General features: G+C 40.6%; 2 protein-coding genes across 7 annotated transcripts in view; one reads left to right on the top strand and one right to left on the bottom strand.

The window, feature by feature from the left end:
- CDC73 (cell division cycle 73) overlaps positions 1 to 2,935 on the bottom strand; it is a 128,859-nt gene extending 125,924 nt beyond the window's left edge. Inside the window, exon 1 of the mRNA XM_048498741.1 lies at positions 2,571 to 2,935. Within this exon, the coding sequence (XP_048354698.1) occupies positions 2,571 to 2,701 (131 nt within the window). The 5' untranslated portion in view covers positions 2,702 to 2,935. The remainder of the gene's footprint in view (positions 1 to 2,570) is intronic.
- A 219-nt stretch (positions 2,936 to 3,154) lies between these two features.
- GLRX2 (glutaredoxin 2) lies at positions 3,155 to 9,681 on the top strand. 6 transcript variants are annotated; one of them, XM_048498317.1, is made up of 4 exons: positions 3,155 to 3,264; positions 5,589 to 5,664; positions 6,885 to 7,061; positions 8,017 to 9,681. In XM_048498317.1, exons 1-4 carry the CDS (start codon positions 3,221 to 3,223, stop codon positions 8,161 to 8,163), a joined length of 444 nt encoding a protein of 147 aa, XP_048354274.1. In that variant the 5' UTR covers positions 3,155 to 3,220; the 3' UTR covers positions 8,164 to 9,681. The 6 variants fall into 6 exon arrangements, with proteins under 6 accessions (XP_048354274.1, XP_048354278.1, XP_048354277.1 ...); XM_048498321.1 differs by having other exon boundaries at positions 3,174 to 3,342; positions 5,601 to 5,664; XM_048498320.1 differs by having other exon boundaries at positions 3,175 to 3,342.
- The last annotated feature ends 5,893 nt before the right edge of the window (positions 9,682 to 15,574 follow it).

Genomic DNA, 15,574 nt, shown 5'->3' with positions numbered 1-15,574 from the left:
CTATTAATGCTTGGTGCTTTCAAATGCCCAGAACACTCACCACCTTCGGGGACGGGGCGGGATAGAAATTTGAAGCATAAATAAATAAATAAATAAATAAAATATTAAAGAGTCCCCCCCCCCGTTTCAAATTATAGCATAATTTAAGAGTGAAGACCTTCCAATTTAATATTTTACACTCTTGGCCCCTAAACCAGTGATAGTCACACTGCAGATCATGAAGAGCCACATTTACAATACCCACTAGTCAGAAGAGCCACATGACTACCACATGCCCTGGGTACTACTCCAAATACACACATACATACATTAGTTTTATTTAAATTAGGCAGATAGGTTTAAACTTTTTTCTTAACTACCAGAGTACTTCTGAACATCTAAGGCTGCTTTCCACACTACTGGCAGTTTCAATTAATGAGCTTCATTCCACCATCTTATTCAGCTACATACATTCACCCAACCTCAAACAAAGAATCCCTACATCTGCACAATTTTGATATAACTGTCATGGACAAATAGTGTTGTATTTTAAAAATAAAACACTTGGGCCCAGTGTAATGATGAAGTGATTCTTCCCTCCCCGCCTCAAAACATGAAAGCTGTGCCTCAGTGAGGAATAGTGCTTGAAAGAGCCATGTGTGACTCCTGAGCTACTGGGTATAACTGCTCTCATGCCTGCTAAGAATTCTTTTTAAACAGGGAGCAGAGGCTTTGCTTTTTAGCAATACAGCATGCTATCAATATAGAACTGAAATTCAGAATACATAAAATCAGCAGTATGAGCAGTAAACCCTTTAACATGAGTACAGTGTAATCAGGGATGCACAGAAATGCTTATCCAAGTAGCAGCTAGAAAGGTTACATTCTAGCAAAGATGAGTTTCCTTTTTAAACTGCATAGCAATTTAGGGTCTGTGGTGGAACCTGCCATCCTCCGTAGAAGCCAAAATGCAAGACTTAAGCCTGTGTCAATGAACCTTTAAAAAGCAAGCAAATAACCAAAGCCACGGTGACGTTCTTTTACAACACATTTACACCCACTGTCTCTAGTCAATCTCTCCTTGGTTAAGCCTCAAAGACAAACAAAAACAAACAAGTGTGATATCTTCTGATTTTCATTTCAAATACAGGAAGCCCTGCAACACAAGAAGGAAAATCAGAGCATCATAATCTCTTCTCTGCCAACTCAGGTTTGGAAACATAGCTTTACATGGCTCCTTACAACATGGTTTATTCAAGAGTCCAAAGAGAATTCAAGAATTTTTTTAAAAAGGAAGTGACATCACTTTATTCTCTAAAAGAGATTAGTGAGTACCCTGAGCTCTTCCTTCCAATTAAGACATCATAACAAGACATCCTAACCTTATGAAGACAGGAAAATAGTGTTGGAACTGTGTCTTCGATCTGTCTTCCAGCACAAAAATGCACTCACTATTCTTTTATCTAGAGTGGTGGTTCTCCATAGCTCACATGGTAACATGGAAAGATTCACAATTACCATAAACCAAAAGAACCTCATTACTCTCATCCCTGGCATGAGGCCTACACTTCAGAGAGGATCACAGGTTAGCCATTCTTTCTTCAGTGATTGTTTCAATGTTTTTCCTTCTGACTCCATCCGCTACTCAACAGTTTTCCAACAATGTGGGAAACATCTGACAATCACAAGGCTAGAAAGTGCACTCCCTTGTCTGTGAAACTCTATTATGCTATCTTTCAAAAGCTTTTAGGATTAGAGACAAATAAATTAATACCTTGTTTTCAGGGTGGGGGGAGGATTTCAATAACAAATAAAATGGAATCCAGTGTGCACCACCTCTTGAGTAACACTGACTAACTGGCATAGGATGCTAAACTAGAAATCTGATATTGTTGGACTGCATCAATGTCCTCCTGATTTATCACATAATGTACCCAAACCTTCTCCCACACATAAAGAACTATGGTTGAGATGAAAAACTTACATAGGTAGAACTTTTCTTCTTTGTCATTTAATAGGAAACACCCCATAAAGCTGATGCATAATCAGTTCATGACAAAAAAAGGGCAGTTGCAGTATTTATTCAATCAACAAGAATTTAAATTGTGGCATTCACAGCCAGTGGATGTGTGCGATAGCCAAGGGCAGATTTTAAAAGGGATTCAATAGATTCATGGAGCATGCATCAATAGTTACTACACGCGTCGACTAAATGGAATTTTACTACACTATAAACTTCCAAGTGCTAGTAGGCCTTCACCTCTTACACCCCATCTGCCGACCCTCCACAGCATCTGGTTGAAGCGGCATGCTGGACTCCATAAGATCACGGGTCCGATACAACAGGGCCTGGAATTTAGGGACTAGTTCCACTTTATCCTAGTTTGGGGATAGTCCCACTTTATCATAGCAATCGTCTTACACAAACTAATCAACGAGACTGGATAGGCCCTGGTTAAACAGAAACTTGAACCCAGATCTCTACAGTACAGGCTGGTTATGGAGACCAGTGCGAAGAGATCCTTCCTCCATCCCCACCCCCCATACTCCCTTCAGGGTGCCCTTTCCTTCTCGCCCCCCTCCACACTCACCCCCAGATGACATAGTTGGTCTTGACGTTCTTGGGCCAGGAGAACTCGCCGAAGATCACCTCGTCCCCCTTCACCACGATCTCCTTCTTCTGCGTGTTGTACTGGCGCAGCACGCTCAGGACGTCCGCCATCGCCTCAGCCGGACCGACTCGCGCTCGACCGCGGGCTGCCCTCGAGACTCCTCCTCGCGCCTTCCTCCGACCGACTCACTGATAGGAAAGGAAGAGAGGCGGACGGACAAACAAACCGACGAACGGAGCTGGCCCAGACAACGGCGGCGACGACACCACCTCCCCGCGCGAGGATAAGCCACAGACCGCGAGGAGGACCCCGCCGGCCTGTCCTAACTCGCGCCTGCGCTCACCCTCTCCAACAGCCCACCCTCTCCGACAGCCACCCCTCTCCCGCGGAGCCCTCCTCGCTCAGAGGCTTGGCCCCACCCCCCAGTTCTGAAGAATGGGCGGTGCCAACGATGATTGGCAACTCAGATAGCCTCTCATGGGGACGCGGAAGGAACGCGGTGTGAGCTGGTTGGGTGGCTTGCTCCACGGGCAAAAAAAGCGACAGGCAGTGCGATAGTTAGCCTCCGACGGCAGGGGTCCTAGGCGGCGCAAGCGGGCGGGGCTTGCGTCAGCTTGCTCGACCTGCTTATGGCACTGACAAGGTTTTCGAAGCTGTCTGGGCGCTGGGTCAGGTCGGTGGTCTTTGGAGGAAGGGCGTTTTGTGTATGCGTACGCGCGGGTGTTGTACGGTAGAGGCCGGAAAAAATTGGGTAGGTGCTGCTATTCTGAGTCTTTGGGTAGAGGGTTGTCAGGCAGGCTCGGGAAAACCCCGGGAAGGAAGCTCTGGTTAAGTGCATTGTAGTGGATCCCAGATGGAGAACCCTATGTCTTTGTTGACCCTCTCGGAGAACAGGCTTTTCTTTTTTACGAATTTAATACCATTTGCAACAGCTGTTGTAAATAATAATAGCAATGAATAATACATAATATCTTTAATGATAGTATCAGAAAATATGAAAATTATTAATAAAAACGAAATTCAATAAACAGCAAATAATCACAGTAACCATTAGTGTTCCATAGAGAGTCATAATTAAATCAGTGAGCAATTGTGTAATATCATAGATCTTTTGAGCAAATGATATAGATTTTAACATTACAGTCCTGAAGTAAGCCCCACCGCGTTCATTGGGATTTAGGATTGTCTGTCTGAACATGTGAAGAGTACCTTCTCACCTCAGTGAGTCGTTCAGTAGTTTCTACTGAACTAATTCAGGCAAAGGTATAACAGAAACGTCTAAGTTGTGGTATCCCAGAACTGCTTCATATGCCATATTTGCCCTTTCATCTGCGTAAAACTATAAGCTATCCATCATCACTCTTTATAATGACTGGGTACTTCTCAGGTTAAACTATTATGATGATGATTATTTTAAAACAGGGGTCCCCAAACTACGGCCCGCGGGCCAAATCAGGCCCCCGGAAGACATTTATCCGGCCCGCTGGGCAGAAGCGGATCTCCCCTTTCTCTATCTCCTTTTCCCCAGGTTTACAAACAGCATTAAGCGCTGGCGACTCGCTGCTCATTCCAAGCGGCTGGAGGGGACTGTACCAATGCAGCAGGGGGGGGGGGGAGAGAGAAAAACGGCAGAGCTGCCTTTCTCCTCCTCCCCCCCTTGCCAAATTGGTACGGTCCCCTCCGGCCGCTTGGAATGAACAGCGAGTCGCCCGCGCTTGAGGCTGTTTGTAAACCTGAGGGTTGGGGTGCCAAACTCCAGGCAGCCCCTGGAGCTTGGCACCCCGACCCCCAGGTTTACAAACAGCCTCAAGCGCGGGCGACTCGCTGTTCATTCCAAGCGGCCGGAGGGGACCATACCAATGTGGCAAAGGGGGAGAGAGAAAGGCGGCGGAGCTTCAGGGCCGGATTGGAAGGGGACCGCGGGGGTGGGGGGCTCGGCCAGGGGCGGGTCGAGGGCGGATGGATGGTGCCCCCCCCCGCGGGCGGCACTTGGTCCGGCCCCCGGCTGGGCTCTGGCCATGCATGAACTGGCCCCCTGTTTAAAAAGTTTGGGGACCCCTGTTTTAAAACATGCAAACAACTAAAGAGAAAAAACACAAAAATTACTTTTAGCAATACTTTTAGCAGGGTGAAAGGGAAGGCTTCCCATTTCATACAAACAAATTAAAAGATTATTACTTGCTCCCTACTTACAATTATAAAATTATCTCTTAATATTACTAATAAGCGTCATATTTTTCTATTATCTCTGTTTTCTTATTTTTCTATTTCTCAACTTCACAGATCATAAATTCATTTTTAAATGTTTGACACAAAAAGGCTATCAGGGTTTCCAGTTGTCTAAGAATTTAAATAAGTTTGTTTCTCTAATCACAGAAGCAAGTGTAGTCATTTCTGCCAACTTCAATAGCTTCACAAGCCATCCTTCTGTTCTAGGTATAATTAATATTTTAATATTTTAAAACTCTTTCTTATAACATAATCTAGTTTTGTGCACCTCCTTTATTGTTCTTATTTAAATATTAACTCTATGAAATAAACTACTTTTCGGGTTTTTTTAAATACTTAAAATGGTCCTTAGGACAGCAAACCGGTCATTAAATTATTTGAATCCCACCACTGTTTTAACCCCACTGCTCATAATTTTTTTCTACATTCATGTGTGGATCTGTACTTGCTGATTCACTTTATGCATCTGATTAATTGGGCTGTAATCATGAAATTAATCTGTCATTTTTAAGGTGGTACAAATCTCCTTTTAGATTTTGGTCAACATGATTAATTTCAGAGGTAATTGTGCCAATTACCAATTGTGCCCTAACCCTAACCCTAACCCTCATAAGGTTGTGGACTGGGAATGTTATTTACAACCCTAGGACTCAGTCTTGGAAGAAAAAAAATACACCTCTGACCCCAGATACAGGAATAGCTGTCTCTGAATGCATGCAATTCTGAAAAAGAAGTGTTCAACTTTTTCTAAAAAAATAACTGTTTCAGACTTTATTTTAGAATGGGGAACAGTACATCTACTACAGCAGATTTGTCTAATGTTGCTGTTGCTAATCAAATACAGGTGAGTAAAAAGATATTAGCCTACATATTAATATGTTGTTCTCTGTATTTTACAAAACACATTTGGGTATTATTTTAAACTTTTAAAAATAATGTTTGTGCATTTTCCATTGTTTAAAATGACAAGACATATCCCAGAATTAGTAAATAATAGCACATTCCTGTGTAGTTACTTATATCCTTGTAAACTTAATGACTTCAGTAGATGTTTGTAGATGTTTGTCATTCTGCTTAGGAAGGCATTGTAAATAGATAAGTTGGGGGGTAATCCTAAACTTCAGCAAAAGTATGCCTCATTTTACAGCTGTTTATGTGAGTGGAAGATGCATGCACTTTTCAAGGAAAACACAGCGCAACTTTTCTGATGCAATTGTTGCTTTTACAGTTTCAGGACATTTTTCCTAACATGTAAGGGTTAGTCCCACCTAAATTCCTCCTAGGCCAGTTTTTGTTGATTTTCAACCTCCCAACAGCCACCCCACCCCCCACCCACCCCCACCCCCCGTGCTACTCCTGGGAGTTAGTATCCCCCAAGAATAGCTTGAGGAAAATCAGAGATCTCTTTTGTGGGTTGGGTTGGATTGGGGGGAAGGGATCTACAAATGTTGCCTCCTCTCCTTGCATATATCAACCTGAAGACAGTCCTATTGCTCAGTTAAAACTCTTCCTTTTTATTATGATTACTTTCCATGGTGTAGACAAGCACAGCTATGCAGATGTTACGTTGTATTTTGCATAGGATGTATGTAGAATACATATTTTAAATGTTCTTTTCAGTTTCTTTCCATTAGCCATTGTAAAGAGATTTCAAGATGATAAAGAGGGGCCTGATGATTTACTTTTGCAATTAATAACAGTATTTTTCGAAGTTGTTCTTATTTTTTAAATCCTTCTCTTTTACTAGCCAGCATTTGTGAAGGTCAGCATAACATACAGGGGTTAACTTTGTAGTTAAAGAATGATTAAAACTTGTCTGTCTGACCAACATTTTCAATTTACATTTTGGATTGGGAAGGAGTCAAAACTTGAACATTCAGTTTCAGTTCTAATAGCAACAATAATACAAAAACAATTGTGAACAGATCAACATAGAATCCTATTCAGTCCTATTCAGTTGGACTTACTCCTTAAAAGCATTCTCAGGATTGCACTGTGAACTCATTTAAAGCTTTAATTGCCCATAGAATATCACTGTTACAGGTCTTATTTGATCACACACAGGAAACTATCTCAGACAATTGTGTAGTCATCTTCTCCAAAACAACCTGTTCCTATTGCAACATGGCGAAAAAGTTATTTCGGGATATGAATGTAAACTACAGATCCTTTGAGCTAGACACATATGAAAATGGAAATCAATTTCAAGATGTTCTTCATCAAATGACTGGTGGCAGGACAGTGAGTACATTCTTCCTTGTTTGTTCATTTATCATAGAGACTTCAAGTAGCTTTCTTAGTCCAATTCTTATTGAAGTGAATGGGGTTAACAACGATCATGTGCTTTGAGTGTCCAAACACAAAGGAAACAAGGGATGTCTAATAAGACCATATTAGTTTAGTTTTTGTCCTTTTCAGGTGTAAAGGGTTTTGTAAAATTTTCTGATGTGTGAACAAAACCTGGGTGCTTGAGCATAGCTGCCTTCCTCCCCTATTACAAAGAGGTGTCTCGTCACCATCTTTGTAGAAAAGCAATGAAAAGAGTCAGGCAGTCTTGCAAGAGCTACAGTACTCTGGAGGAAGAGAAGTTTTGATGCATCCTGTTTTGTGAGGAGAATTCAATCTTCATTTTTGCACAAAATAAGCAAATGAGAATGAATTGTTTATGCTGTTCTTAACCCGTGTCATGGGTCATTTTGGTGTTCATCTTTGTAATTTCAGTTCAGATTATGACCCATCCAGTGGTGGGATTCAGCAAGTTTGCACCACTTCGGCAGAACCAGTTGTTAAAATGCCTCTTGTATACAACCAATTGTTAAATTATTTAAATCCCATCACCAGAATCAATTGTTAAATTATTTGAATTCCACCTCTGGTCATCCATTCAACACCTGTTAGCCCCAATTAAAGTACTAAACACGAACTGCTTAATATTCAATACTCTGGGTGCACTTAGTCTGGAAAATAAGGTAGAAAAGCATGTTTGGCTAGTTGGTTTCTCTTGCAGTTGGATATAAAGGAAAATACTTATCACCTCATCATTACCTTCCTTGCCCAAACTGTAAAACTGTACCTATGAGCCATTTTCCACACTAAATATGAATGGATATCTGGAATAATCCAGAATGTGATATAACACAGAGAATGCACATTATAGTCCTGCAAGCTATAACATCATTTTCTTTATCCTCAACAGGTTCCCCGAATATTTATCAATGGAACATTTGTTGGAGGAGCTACAGATACTCAGAGACTTCACCGGGATGGCAGACTTCTTCCTTTAGTGCACCAGTGTCAAATGCAAAGATCAAGAAGCTTAGAACAGCCATGTAGCTTGCCTTAGCCTTATTCTTGATTGCTTTTATTGACACTTTTTTTCATCGCAAAGGATACATGCATAAGGAGATAAGTATTTTCACAACTTGAGGAAACCAGGTAATTTATCAAGTGGTTTAGAACATCTTCCATCCGGTCTTCAAGTTGTTGTGTAATTACAGGCTTCATTTTGATATTTCAGCCTAGTTGTTTACATGGTGTAGCAGTTTTATGTAGCATGGAATTGCCTTGTCAGAGGCAATAATTCTAGAAATAATTTTAGAAAAAGCAGAATCTGAAGCTGATGTGTATATGAGCCCTTAATAGATTATAATTGTGGCCAGCTTTGTTTTTAATATTGTTTGTTGGGGGTAAACTTACTCCTACTATGTTCAAACAAGCTGTTTACATGAACTACCAAAGTCTCATGTCAATGGGACGCCACTTGCAACAGAAAGGAGAAATACTTAATGTCTGATTAAACCTGATTTTTTTCCTTCATCTGAAGGCTACACACTTTAGAAGTATACATTTCCCTGTTGAAAACTGTTCCACTGAACGTATGAACCCCTTTATTCCAGACCATATTAGCAAATCTATCTTTCATGCAAAAAAAGGAGGAAAAGAGATTAAAGGAGAAGCAAATAAGTATTTTTAACATATCCAATTTACAAAGCTTCTTTCTTTGTTTATTTTGTGCTGCACTAAACTGTGCACAGTTTTTTCAAATATCAGGGTTTTTCAGTGCCATCTCCATACTCAGCTCAGAAAGTCACTCCTAAAGGTCAAGTCCCCTTCGGGCAGCATTCTATAGGACACAAAGGGTTGTCGTTGAAATGAAAAATGGATCGTTGCTCTTAGCAGTAGGCAGCTGTGTCTTTTTGGAACTCAGTCTCAGATTCTAATTCAGGAAGTTGTTTTCATGATGAAGCAAAATGATGAAGGAATCTCACAACAGCCCTATGAGAATTCTCTGGAGAAAATTAATGTATGAAGAGTATCTGCTCCATGTCAGTTCTCAATGTTTCAACTAGAGCTTAGAAGTAATGTTAGCTGCAGAGCATCATGTCCCTTCACTAATGATGAACAAGCCGCTGGTTACTGCAGCCAGCCAGCTGGAGGGGTAGAGCTGGATAATAGCCTGAAAAATGTGATTTTCAAGATACACGCATAGTGTTTACCAGGAAGAACTGGTGGGTTATAGGGTAACGTGCCCTTACTTTTGGACCATGATAGTTTGGAAAATGACATGGGAAGGATACTTTTTGTCAGATGGAATTCTTAGAGGGTTGAATAGTTAGGCAGCCCTCTTGCCTGCAAAATATCCTTCAGTCACCCCCACCTCACCTAAGCTTTAATGGCATCATGCAAATAAGAGGGTTTCTGTAAGCATAGAGAATGACAAAGTACACTTCCGTTTTAACTGTAACATGCAGTCAGTTTGTAAACTTTTATGTGCTTTCTTGCAATTACATTCTTGCAACTATAGGCAAGTCAGTTAATGTATTATTTTGTTGTTGAGATAAAAATAAAATGAAGAAATCGATCATGTGCCAGTTACATGGTATTCCTTTTGCCATCTTCTAGAAATGTTTACATGATTTACTTGGATTTTTAAAGTCCTGGGGATTCATGCTTGGGTGCTATAAAGTAATGGATCCATGATTTTTGCATTACAATCTGTGACTATGGACATGGCATGTGATTAGATAATGAATTTGGGGAAGGACTGAGGTAAAGGAGCTCCTCCCCTTTCTCTCACGTAATCTTTAAGCGTAATCTTTAAGCAGAAATATTTCTCACCTTTGGCTGTGGGGAAAGGGGAGGGTGTGCCTTTCAGCTAGAGAAAAAGATATAAAATCACGGGAATCCACGAGGATCTGTGTTTTTGCATCATGGCAGCACCTCAAAGTTGTGGATACATGAGTTTTGTGCTGGAGTCTTTGCCATGGACATATGTGATTAGACAGTAAGTTTAGGATGACCCAGTGCTTTAGAACTGTGTTTTATGTTGAGGGGGTGCCACAAAGTGGCAGATCCAGAGGTGGGATCCAACCAGTTCTCACCACTTCTCTAGAAGTGGTTACTAACTTTTTCTGAGTGCCGAGAAGGGGTTACTAAAGCAACCTCCCTGCCCAATAGGAACTGGAGGTGCGTGTGTGCGGCGGCACCACTGTTTGAATCCCACCACCATCAGAACCTGTTATTAAAATTTTTGGATCCCACCACTGGCAGATCCTACTTTTTTTGGTGTAACCTGGGGCTATGGACATGACACAATTTGATGGTGAGTTTGGGTGACTCAAAGCAAAAATCACACTCCATGGTTGAAAATGTTTTTGCACTATCCAGCTGCCATAAAATAAGTGAATGCCTGACTTTTGTGCTGCTGCTTATAGATGGGCACCCCAATTCCGTGTGTGTGTGTGTGTGTGTGTGTACGTTTATGCAGTTGGTGCAAGTTTATGCTGGCAAGATGAGCAAACTGGGAGATATGTGGATGCTGGCAGCACCTGACCCAGAAGGGAGGCTGGCCCTCAGAGATGTATTGGCATCCAGGATGCCAGCACAACTGTGGGCACAGCTGGGGGTGGAGCAGACCTTACTTGACGTCTACCCTGCCTTTGGAGCTGGGAATGTCGATGTACCTGGAAGGGTGGTGTAACACTATTTTCAGCTATGGGGGCTTCTGTAGCTGAGGTTTCCCAGAGCCTCACTGTGCCACCTGGAAACCTTCATGCAGTGGCACAGCAGCAAGCCCTCTGGATAGGGCTGTAAAGCATGACCTTCAATACAACAGCACTTCTACTTTGTTTCAATGAAAAAAATCATATGAATTCATAAGGGTCCATGCCTCGGATCCACATTTTTACATCACTGCAATGTCACAAAGTATTGGATCAATTTTTAATAAATAGTCTGTGGTCATGGTTTTCATATGTGATTTGATAGTGGATTTGGGGAGATCCATTAAAAAACCTAGAAGATCTATAAGGATCCGTGTAGATCTGGCTTTACTTTTTTTCCACATCAATCCATCAGTTTGTATGGCCACAATTCCATTCATACACCTACCATGTGGTAGATATACTGCTAGTAAACTTGGAATGTCTTTATGGTTATTTCAGGGGGGAAAAAGAGGTCAGTTCCAAGGAACAATATGCATAGAATTTAATTTGTACATGTCATGTTCTACAAAGTATAATGCAGATTAGGAACATTTTCACTTGCATCTAAAAACAGTCATTTATTCAAATATGAGCAATATGAGTAAGATCAAAAACCCTGCCCTCTGAAAAAAATTATGTCACCTTGCTTATTAAGGTTTTCATGCCTCAAAGGTGCACTACATTTTTTTAATATTAAGGCTTGTTTTACTTGTTTTAAAGTAGCTGTCAGAAATATAACTAGAAATTGCATCTTTACTGCACATCACACAAGTGCAAGTTGTAAAATTCCTGACAACTTTTCTTAAAAGGAAAAACAGCTTCAGAAGGAAGTGATTCAGAGTGGATGGCAGACAGCCATATTTCTGTTACACATTACCACTGTCTCAATGCTTTTTTTCCTCCAGGATTCAGGATATATGTTTACCCTTGAAAACATAGGCCTGAAGATAGTCACAGGTAAAGCATATATGTTCAACTGCTCCTCCACTTAAAATTATCTTGAAGTTGTTGTTCCAAAACTGACAGAATTTCATTAAGTGTGTTTGCATGTAATTTGCAGATTCCCTGACAATGCTTAATGAAGGCAGTCTTTGCTCCTTATACAGAGATGAGCAGCAATTTCTAATTTAGAATTCAAGCCAAACACTCAAATGCACACATTAACTTCCATCATAAAATCTAAATGGTCTGCTTTATTAGCTTGTTGGCAGTCCCTTTGTTTTGAAATGTGTAGTGCACCTTTAATGTATATATAAAAAAATTCACAAACACAGAGAGATAACTGCATTTTTTCCTGCCACTGCAGGAGTTACTAAGTTTTGCCAAGTTCTTCACAACCCTGTTAAGTAATTGTTATACTACTGATTTAGACATACAAATACACATATACTAAACATACCAAATTAAAAATATTCTGCATAAATGCTGGTAAATAGTTCTATCTCAACATTTCTTAAAGAAATGACACAGAATTGTCATCCAAAACTTGATGTATCTTCCCACAATATTAAAAAAACTAGTCAATGAATTACCACTTAATTAGTGATAAACAGCTTTGTTTTATGTATAGTGTTTTCCAATGGTACAAGACAGTTCTATCAACAAATGCAAAAATAAAACATGCAAAAACTGTTGGTATGTCTAAGCTATTTAGATTCAATGTTAACATTTCATTTCAGATATTTGCACATAAATGTAAACCACTCTTCCCTCTTTCCAATTTAGTGCTAATTTGCACACTCAGATCTCAAAATAGTGTGGCTTAAGGCAAAACATCCATTAATGAATACTTGAGGGTAATCGTTGTATATCTACAGATTCTAATGGGGGCCCATTTCTTATGATACCATGTGTCTTAAGGCGTTCTAAATGTTAATTATGACACTATTTGTCAAATTAAGGCTCTCTTTTTTCCCTAAAGGATCTTCTCTTTAATTTGTGAAATTCTACAGAAAGCAATGAAGCTAATACTATATATGCCAGTCTATTAACGCAACATCACATTTCATCTTAGCAGTCCAATTTGGCTCTAAAAATTAAGCCACAGGGCGGACTTAACTACATATCTCATTTCAAATGGGTCTGAAGCAATTTACATTTGTTTGTGATGGAACCTATATTGGCGTCAATAGGTATGTGTTATTTTAGCAAATTCTTTTGAACAGGTGACCTCTCAGTCTCTCATTTTTTAAAAGGCATGTAAGAGCAGCAGCTCAACTTAAGTTGTTTTCACTGGGATGGTAAACCTGTGTCAGGGATGAATCAGTTAAGTTGGAAAGTGAAGACTTGCATGATTTTATGGTTTTCCATACCAACAAGAACAAATAACCCTGTGCATAGAAAAGAAGCACATCAGGGAGAAAGTCTGTCTTTGTTTTCTATATGCAGGCTTGAATTTTATTTCAGACATGTTTCCCAATAGTCTAGGATGTAGAGCCCAGGCCCAGGTTCACACCCCAGTAAGAACTGATTAGAGAGAAGTATGATTTGTTACTTACTGTGCTCCACTAGAGTGAAAATCATGGTAGCAGCATTGTGCCTCATTATAGTGCATTAGTCTTAAATATTATTTCTGTATTCCAAGCAGCACTCTAGATTTACAAGTATCTAAAAAGAAACCTCCTTAGTTCTAAAAGCAAAATCACATGCATAAACACGTTCAGACACTATCCACTGAAGTCTTTGAATCATTTTATGAGTAACAGGCATGTTTCCAATGTACCATTTTATTAACTGATTCTGTGCTTGTCACATTTTTCCTACCTATAAAACTAAGAGTAAACCAAGCACACATCTGTGCTAAATTAATCATTATCAGCATTCAAATATACACCTGTGTCCTTTGATAACAAGCAGGCAGTGGAAATGGCCAAAGCTTCAGTCATTTAAATTGCACAAACATGAACAAAAGATCAGTGCGGCGGGGGAAGGGTCCTTATTTCACCAGCTCAGCTCAAGATACTCCCAATGGTCAGCTTTTCTTGGTTGAAAATACAGTTCCCTGCTAATAGACACAAGATTTGGTTTTAGACTGATGCTGCAGGTTTTCTTGACCTAATGACTAACACATGACTGCACAGGCCATTTATGCAGCTGTCGGACACCATAAAGGTTAATCTAGACCTTTCATTATGGTCTAATTTTAGGGGGAAATCATTTATTAAGTGATCCTAGTAAGAATGAAATTAGAGGTATTCTCCACAAAGTAGTAAGCCACAAGTTTATGCTCCCACGTAACAGATAACAACTGAAACTTCTCATTCAGTCTAATGGATCTTGTTTCCACTGTGTATATGTATCCACTGTATTTTAACAAAACCTGTATTTCAGCTACACAAAAATTGGTCTTTACTCAAATTCTAGTAACAGACGTTGAACATTGCCAAGCAAAACAAAGAAAACATGCTTTCATTTCAAAAATGGAACTATCATTGAAGAGTTAGGGTTGTATAATGTGACGTTCCATATCCCTGCCACAAATCTCTGTCTCCACTCTCTGCTACCCCCTAGCTGCAGATAAGGAATATACTTGAACCAGTGTTAACAATGGTCAGCAGTAACCAGAGTATAAAATTCAGGGGTAGAAATTGATGAAAAGTCATGATTAAAAGTAAATCCTGGGTAGCCTCACAAGGGAAGGGCAAGCTGTATAGCATGCAAAAGGAGGGAAAGAAAAGTACATAATTCTATGGCTGCTGCCTTAACCAAGGTTAAGACATAAAGAGTGCTGATGTATATACATAACCTGAGATTTGAGAAAAGGGAATGTATGAACAAGATCTAAAGCAAAAAAAGTGAATAAAACAAAAAAAGAAGAAAGTGTTGCTGGAAATTGTCAAACCTGAGAAAACAAAAAGAGAAGGGGCATTAAGCTGGCCTATGTGATCCCCAATAGAAAGCTTCCACTTTATGACACCATTCATGTAGATGCTTCGTACACTTCCTTAAGGCTTTTACCTACAAAAAAGATGGAAGACAAATAACGGCTATGCTTTCTCAAGACTTGTAAGTGATTTAGCAATATTTCCAGAGTAAAACAGAGGCTGACATGAAAATTGTATGTACACCACTAGTGAAAAAGATATTGCCGTTTATTTTTAAAAGAAATCAGTTTCATATGTTGTAGACTATAAAAGAACACAAGCTATTAACTAGCCATGGGTCAGAAGTTGTGATGCACAGGTAGTGCGCAGCACACCCAGGCGTTTCCACCATTCTCTGAACTATACAAAGAGCACAAAATCATCATAAGCACACCAATCATTTCCCTTTAAAGAAGAGAATGCAAGGTCCCTATGCAAGCAGCACTTTGGATTGCACTTGTCTACTGTTATGTAATACCTATCTGTCCACCACAACTAAGCTTAATTCATGCATTATTTTATGATAATATACAGGTTTCAAAATGCACACAGAAACAGAGAAAACCATTCCTGTTCAATCATGATTTTGCTTTTCAAAATCTGGCATTACCAGCACAAAACCACCTCAAACTCTCTTAGGCCGTTTCCGCATGGCAGCGGAAACGGCTGGGTCGGCGCTTCTCGCGCTGACCCGAAGACGCTGGGACCGTCCACACGGACGGTCCCAGGAAGAGGCGGGCAGCCGGCGCCGTGGAGCGCCGGCGCCCGCACGACCCGGCTTGTCCCTGGGCCTCCGGCGTGTCGCCGAGGCCTGGGGACACGCCCCCCTGCCCCTGCACGCCTGCTCGAGCGGCGCAGGGCAGGGGGGCGTGTCCCCAGGCCTCAGCGACGCGCCGGAGGGCCAGGG

This window comes from Sphaerodactylus townsendi, linkage group LG05 (genome assembly GCF_021028975.2).
Source record: "Sphaerodactylus townsendi isolate TG3544 linkage group LG05, MPM_Stown_v2.3, whole genome shotgun sequence".
Lineage (NCBI taxonomy): Eukaryota > Metazoa > Chordata > Lepidosauria > Squamata > Sphaerodactylidae > Sphaerodactylus > Sphaerodactylus townsendi.
The sequence above is the reverse complement of the archived record's forward strand: the minus strand, read 5'-3'. Positions and strand labels throughout refer to the sequence as shown.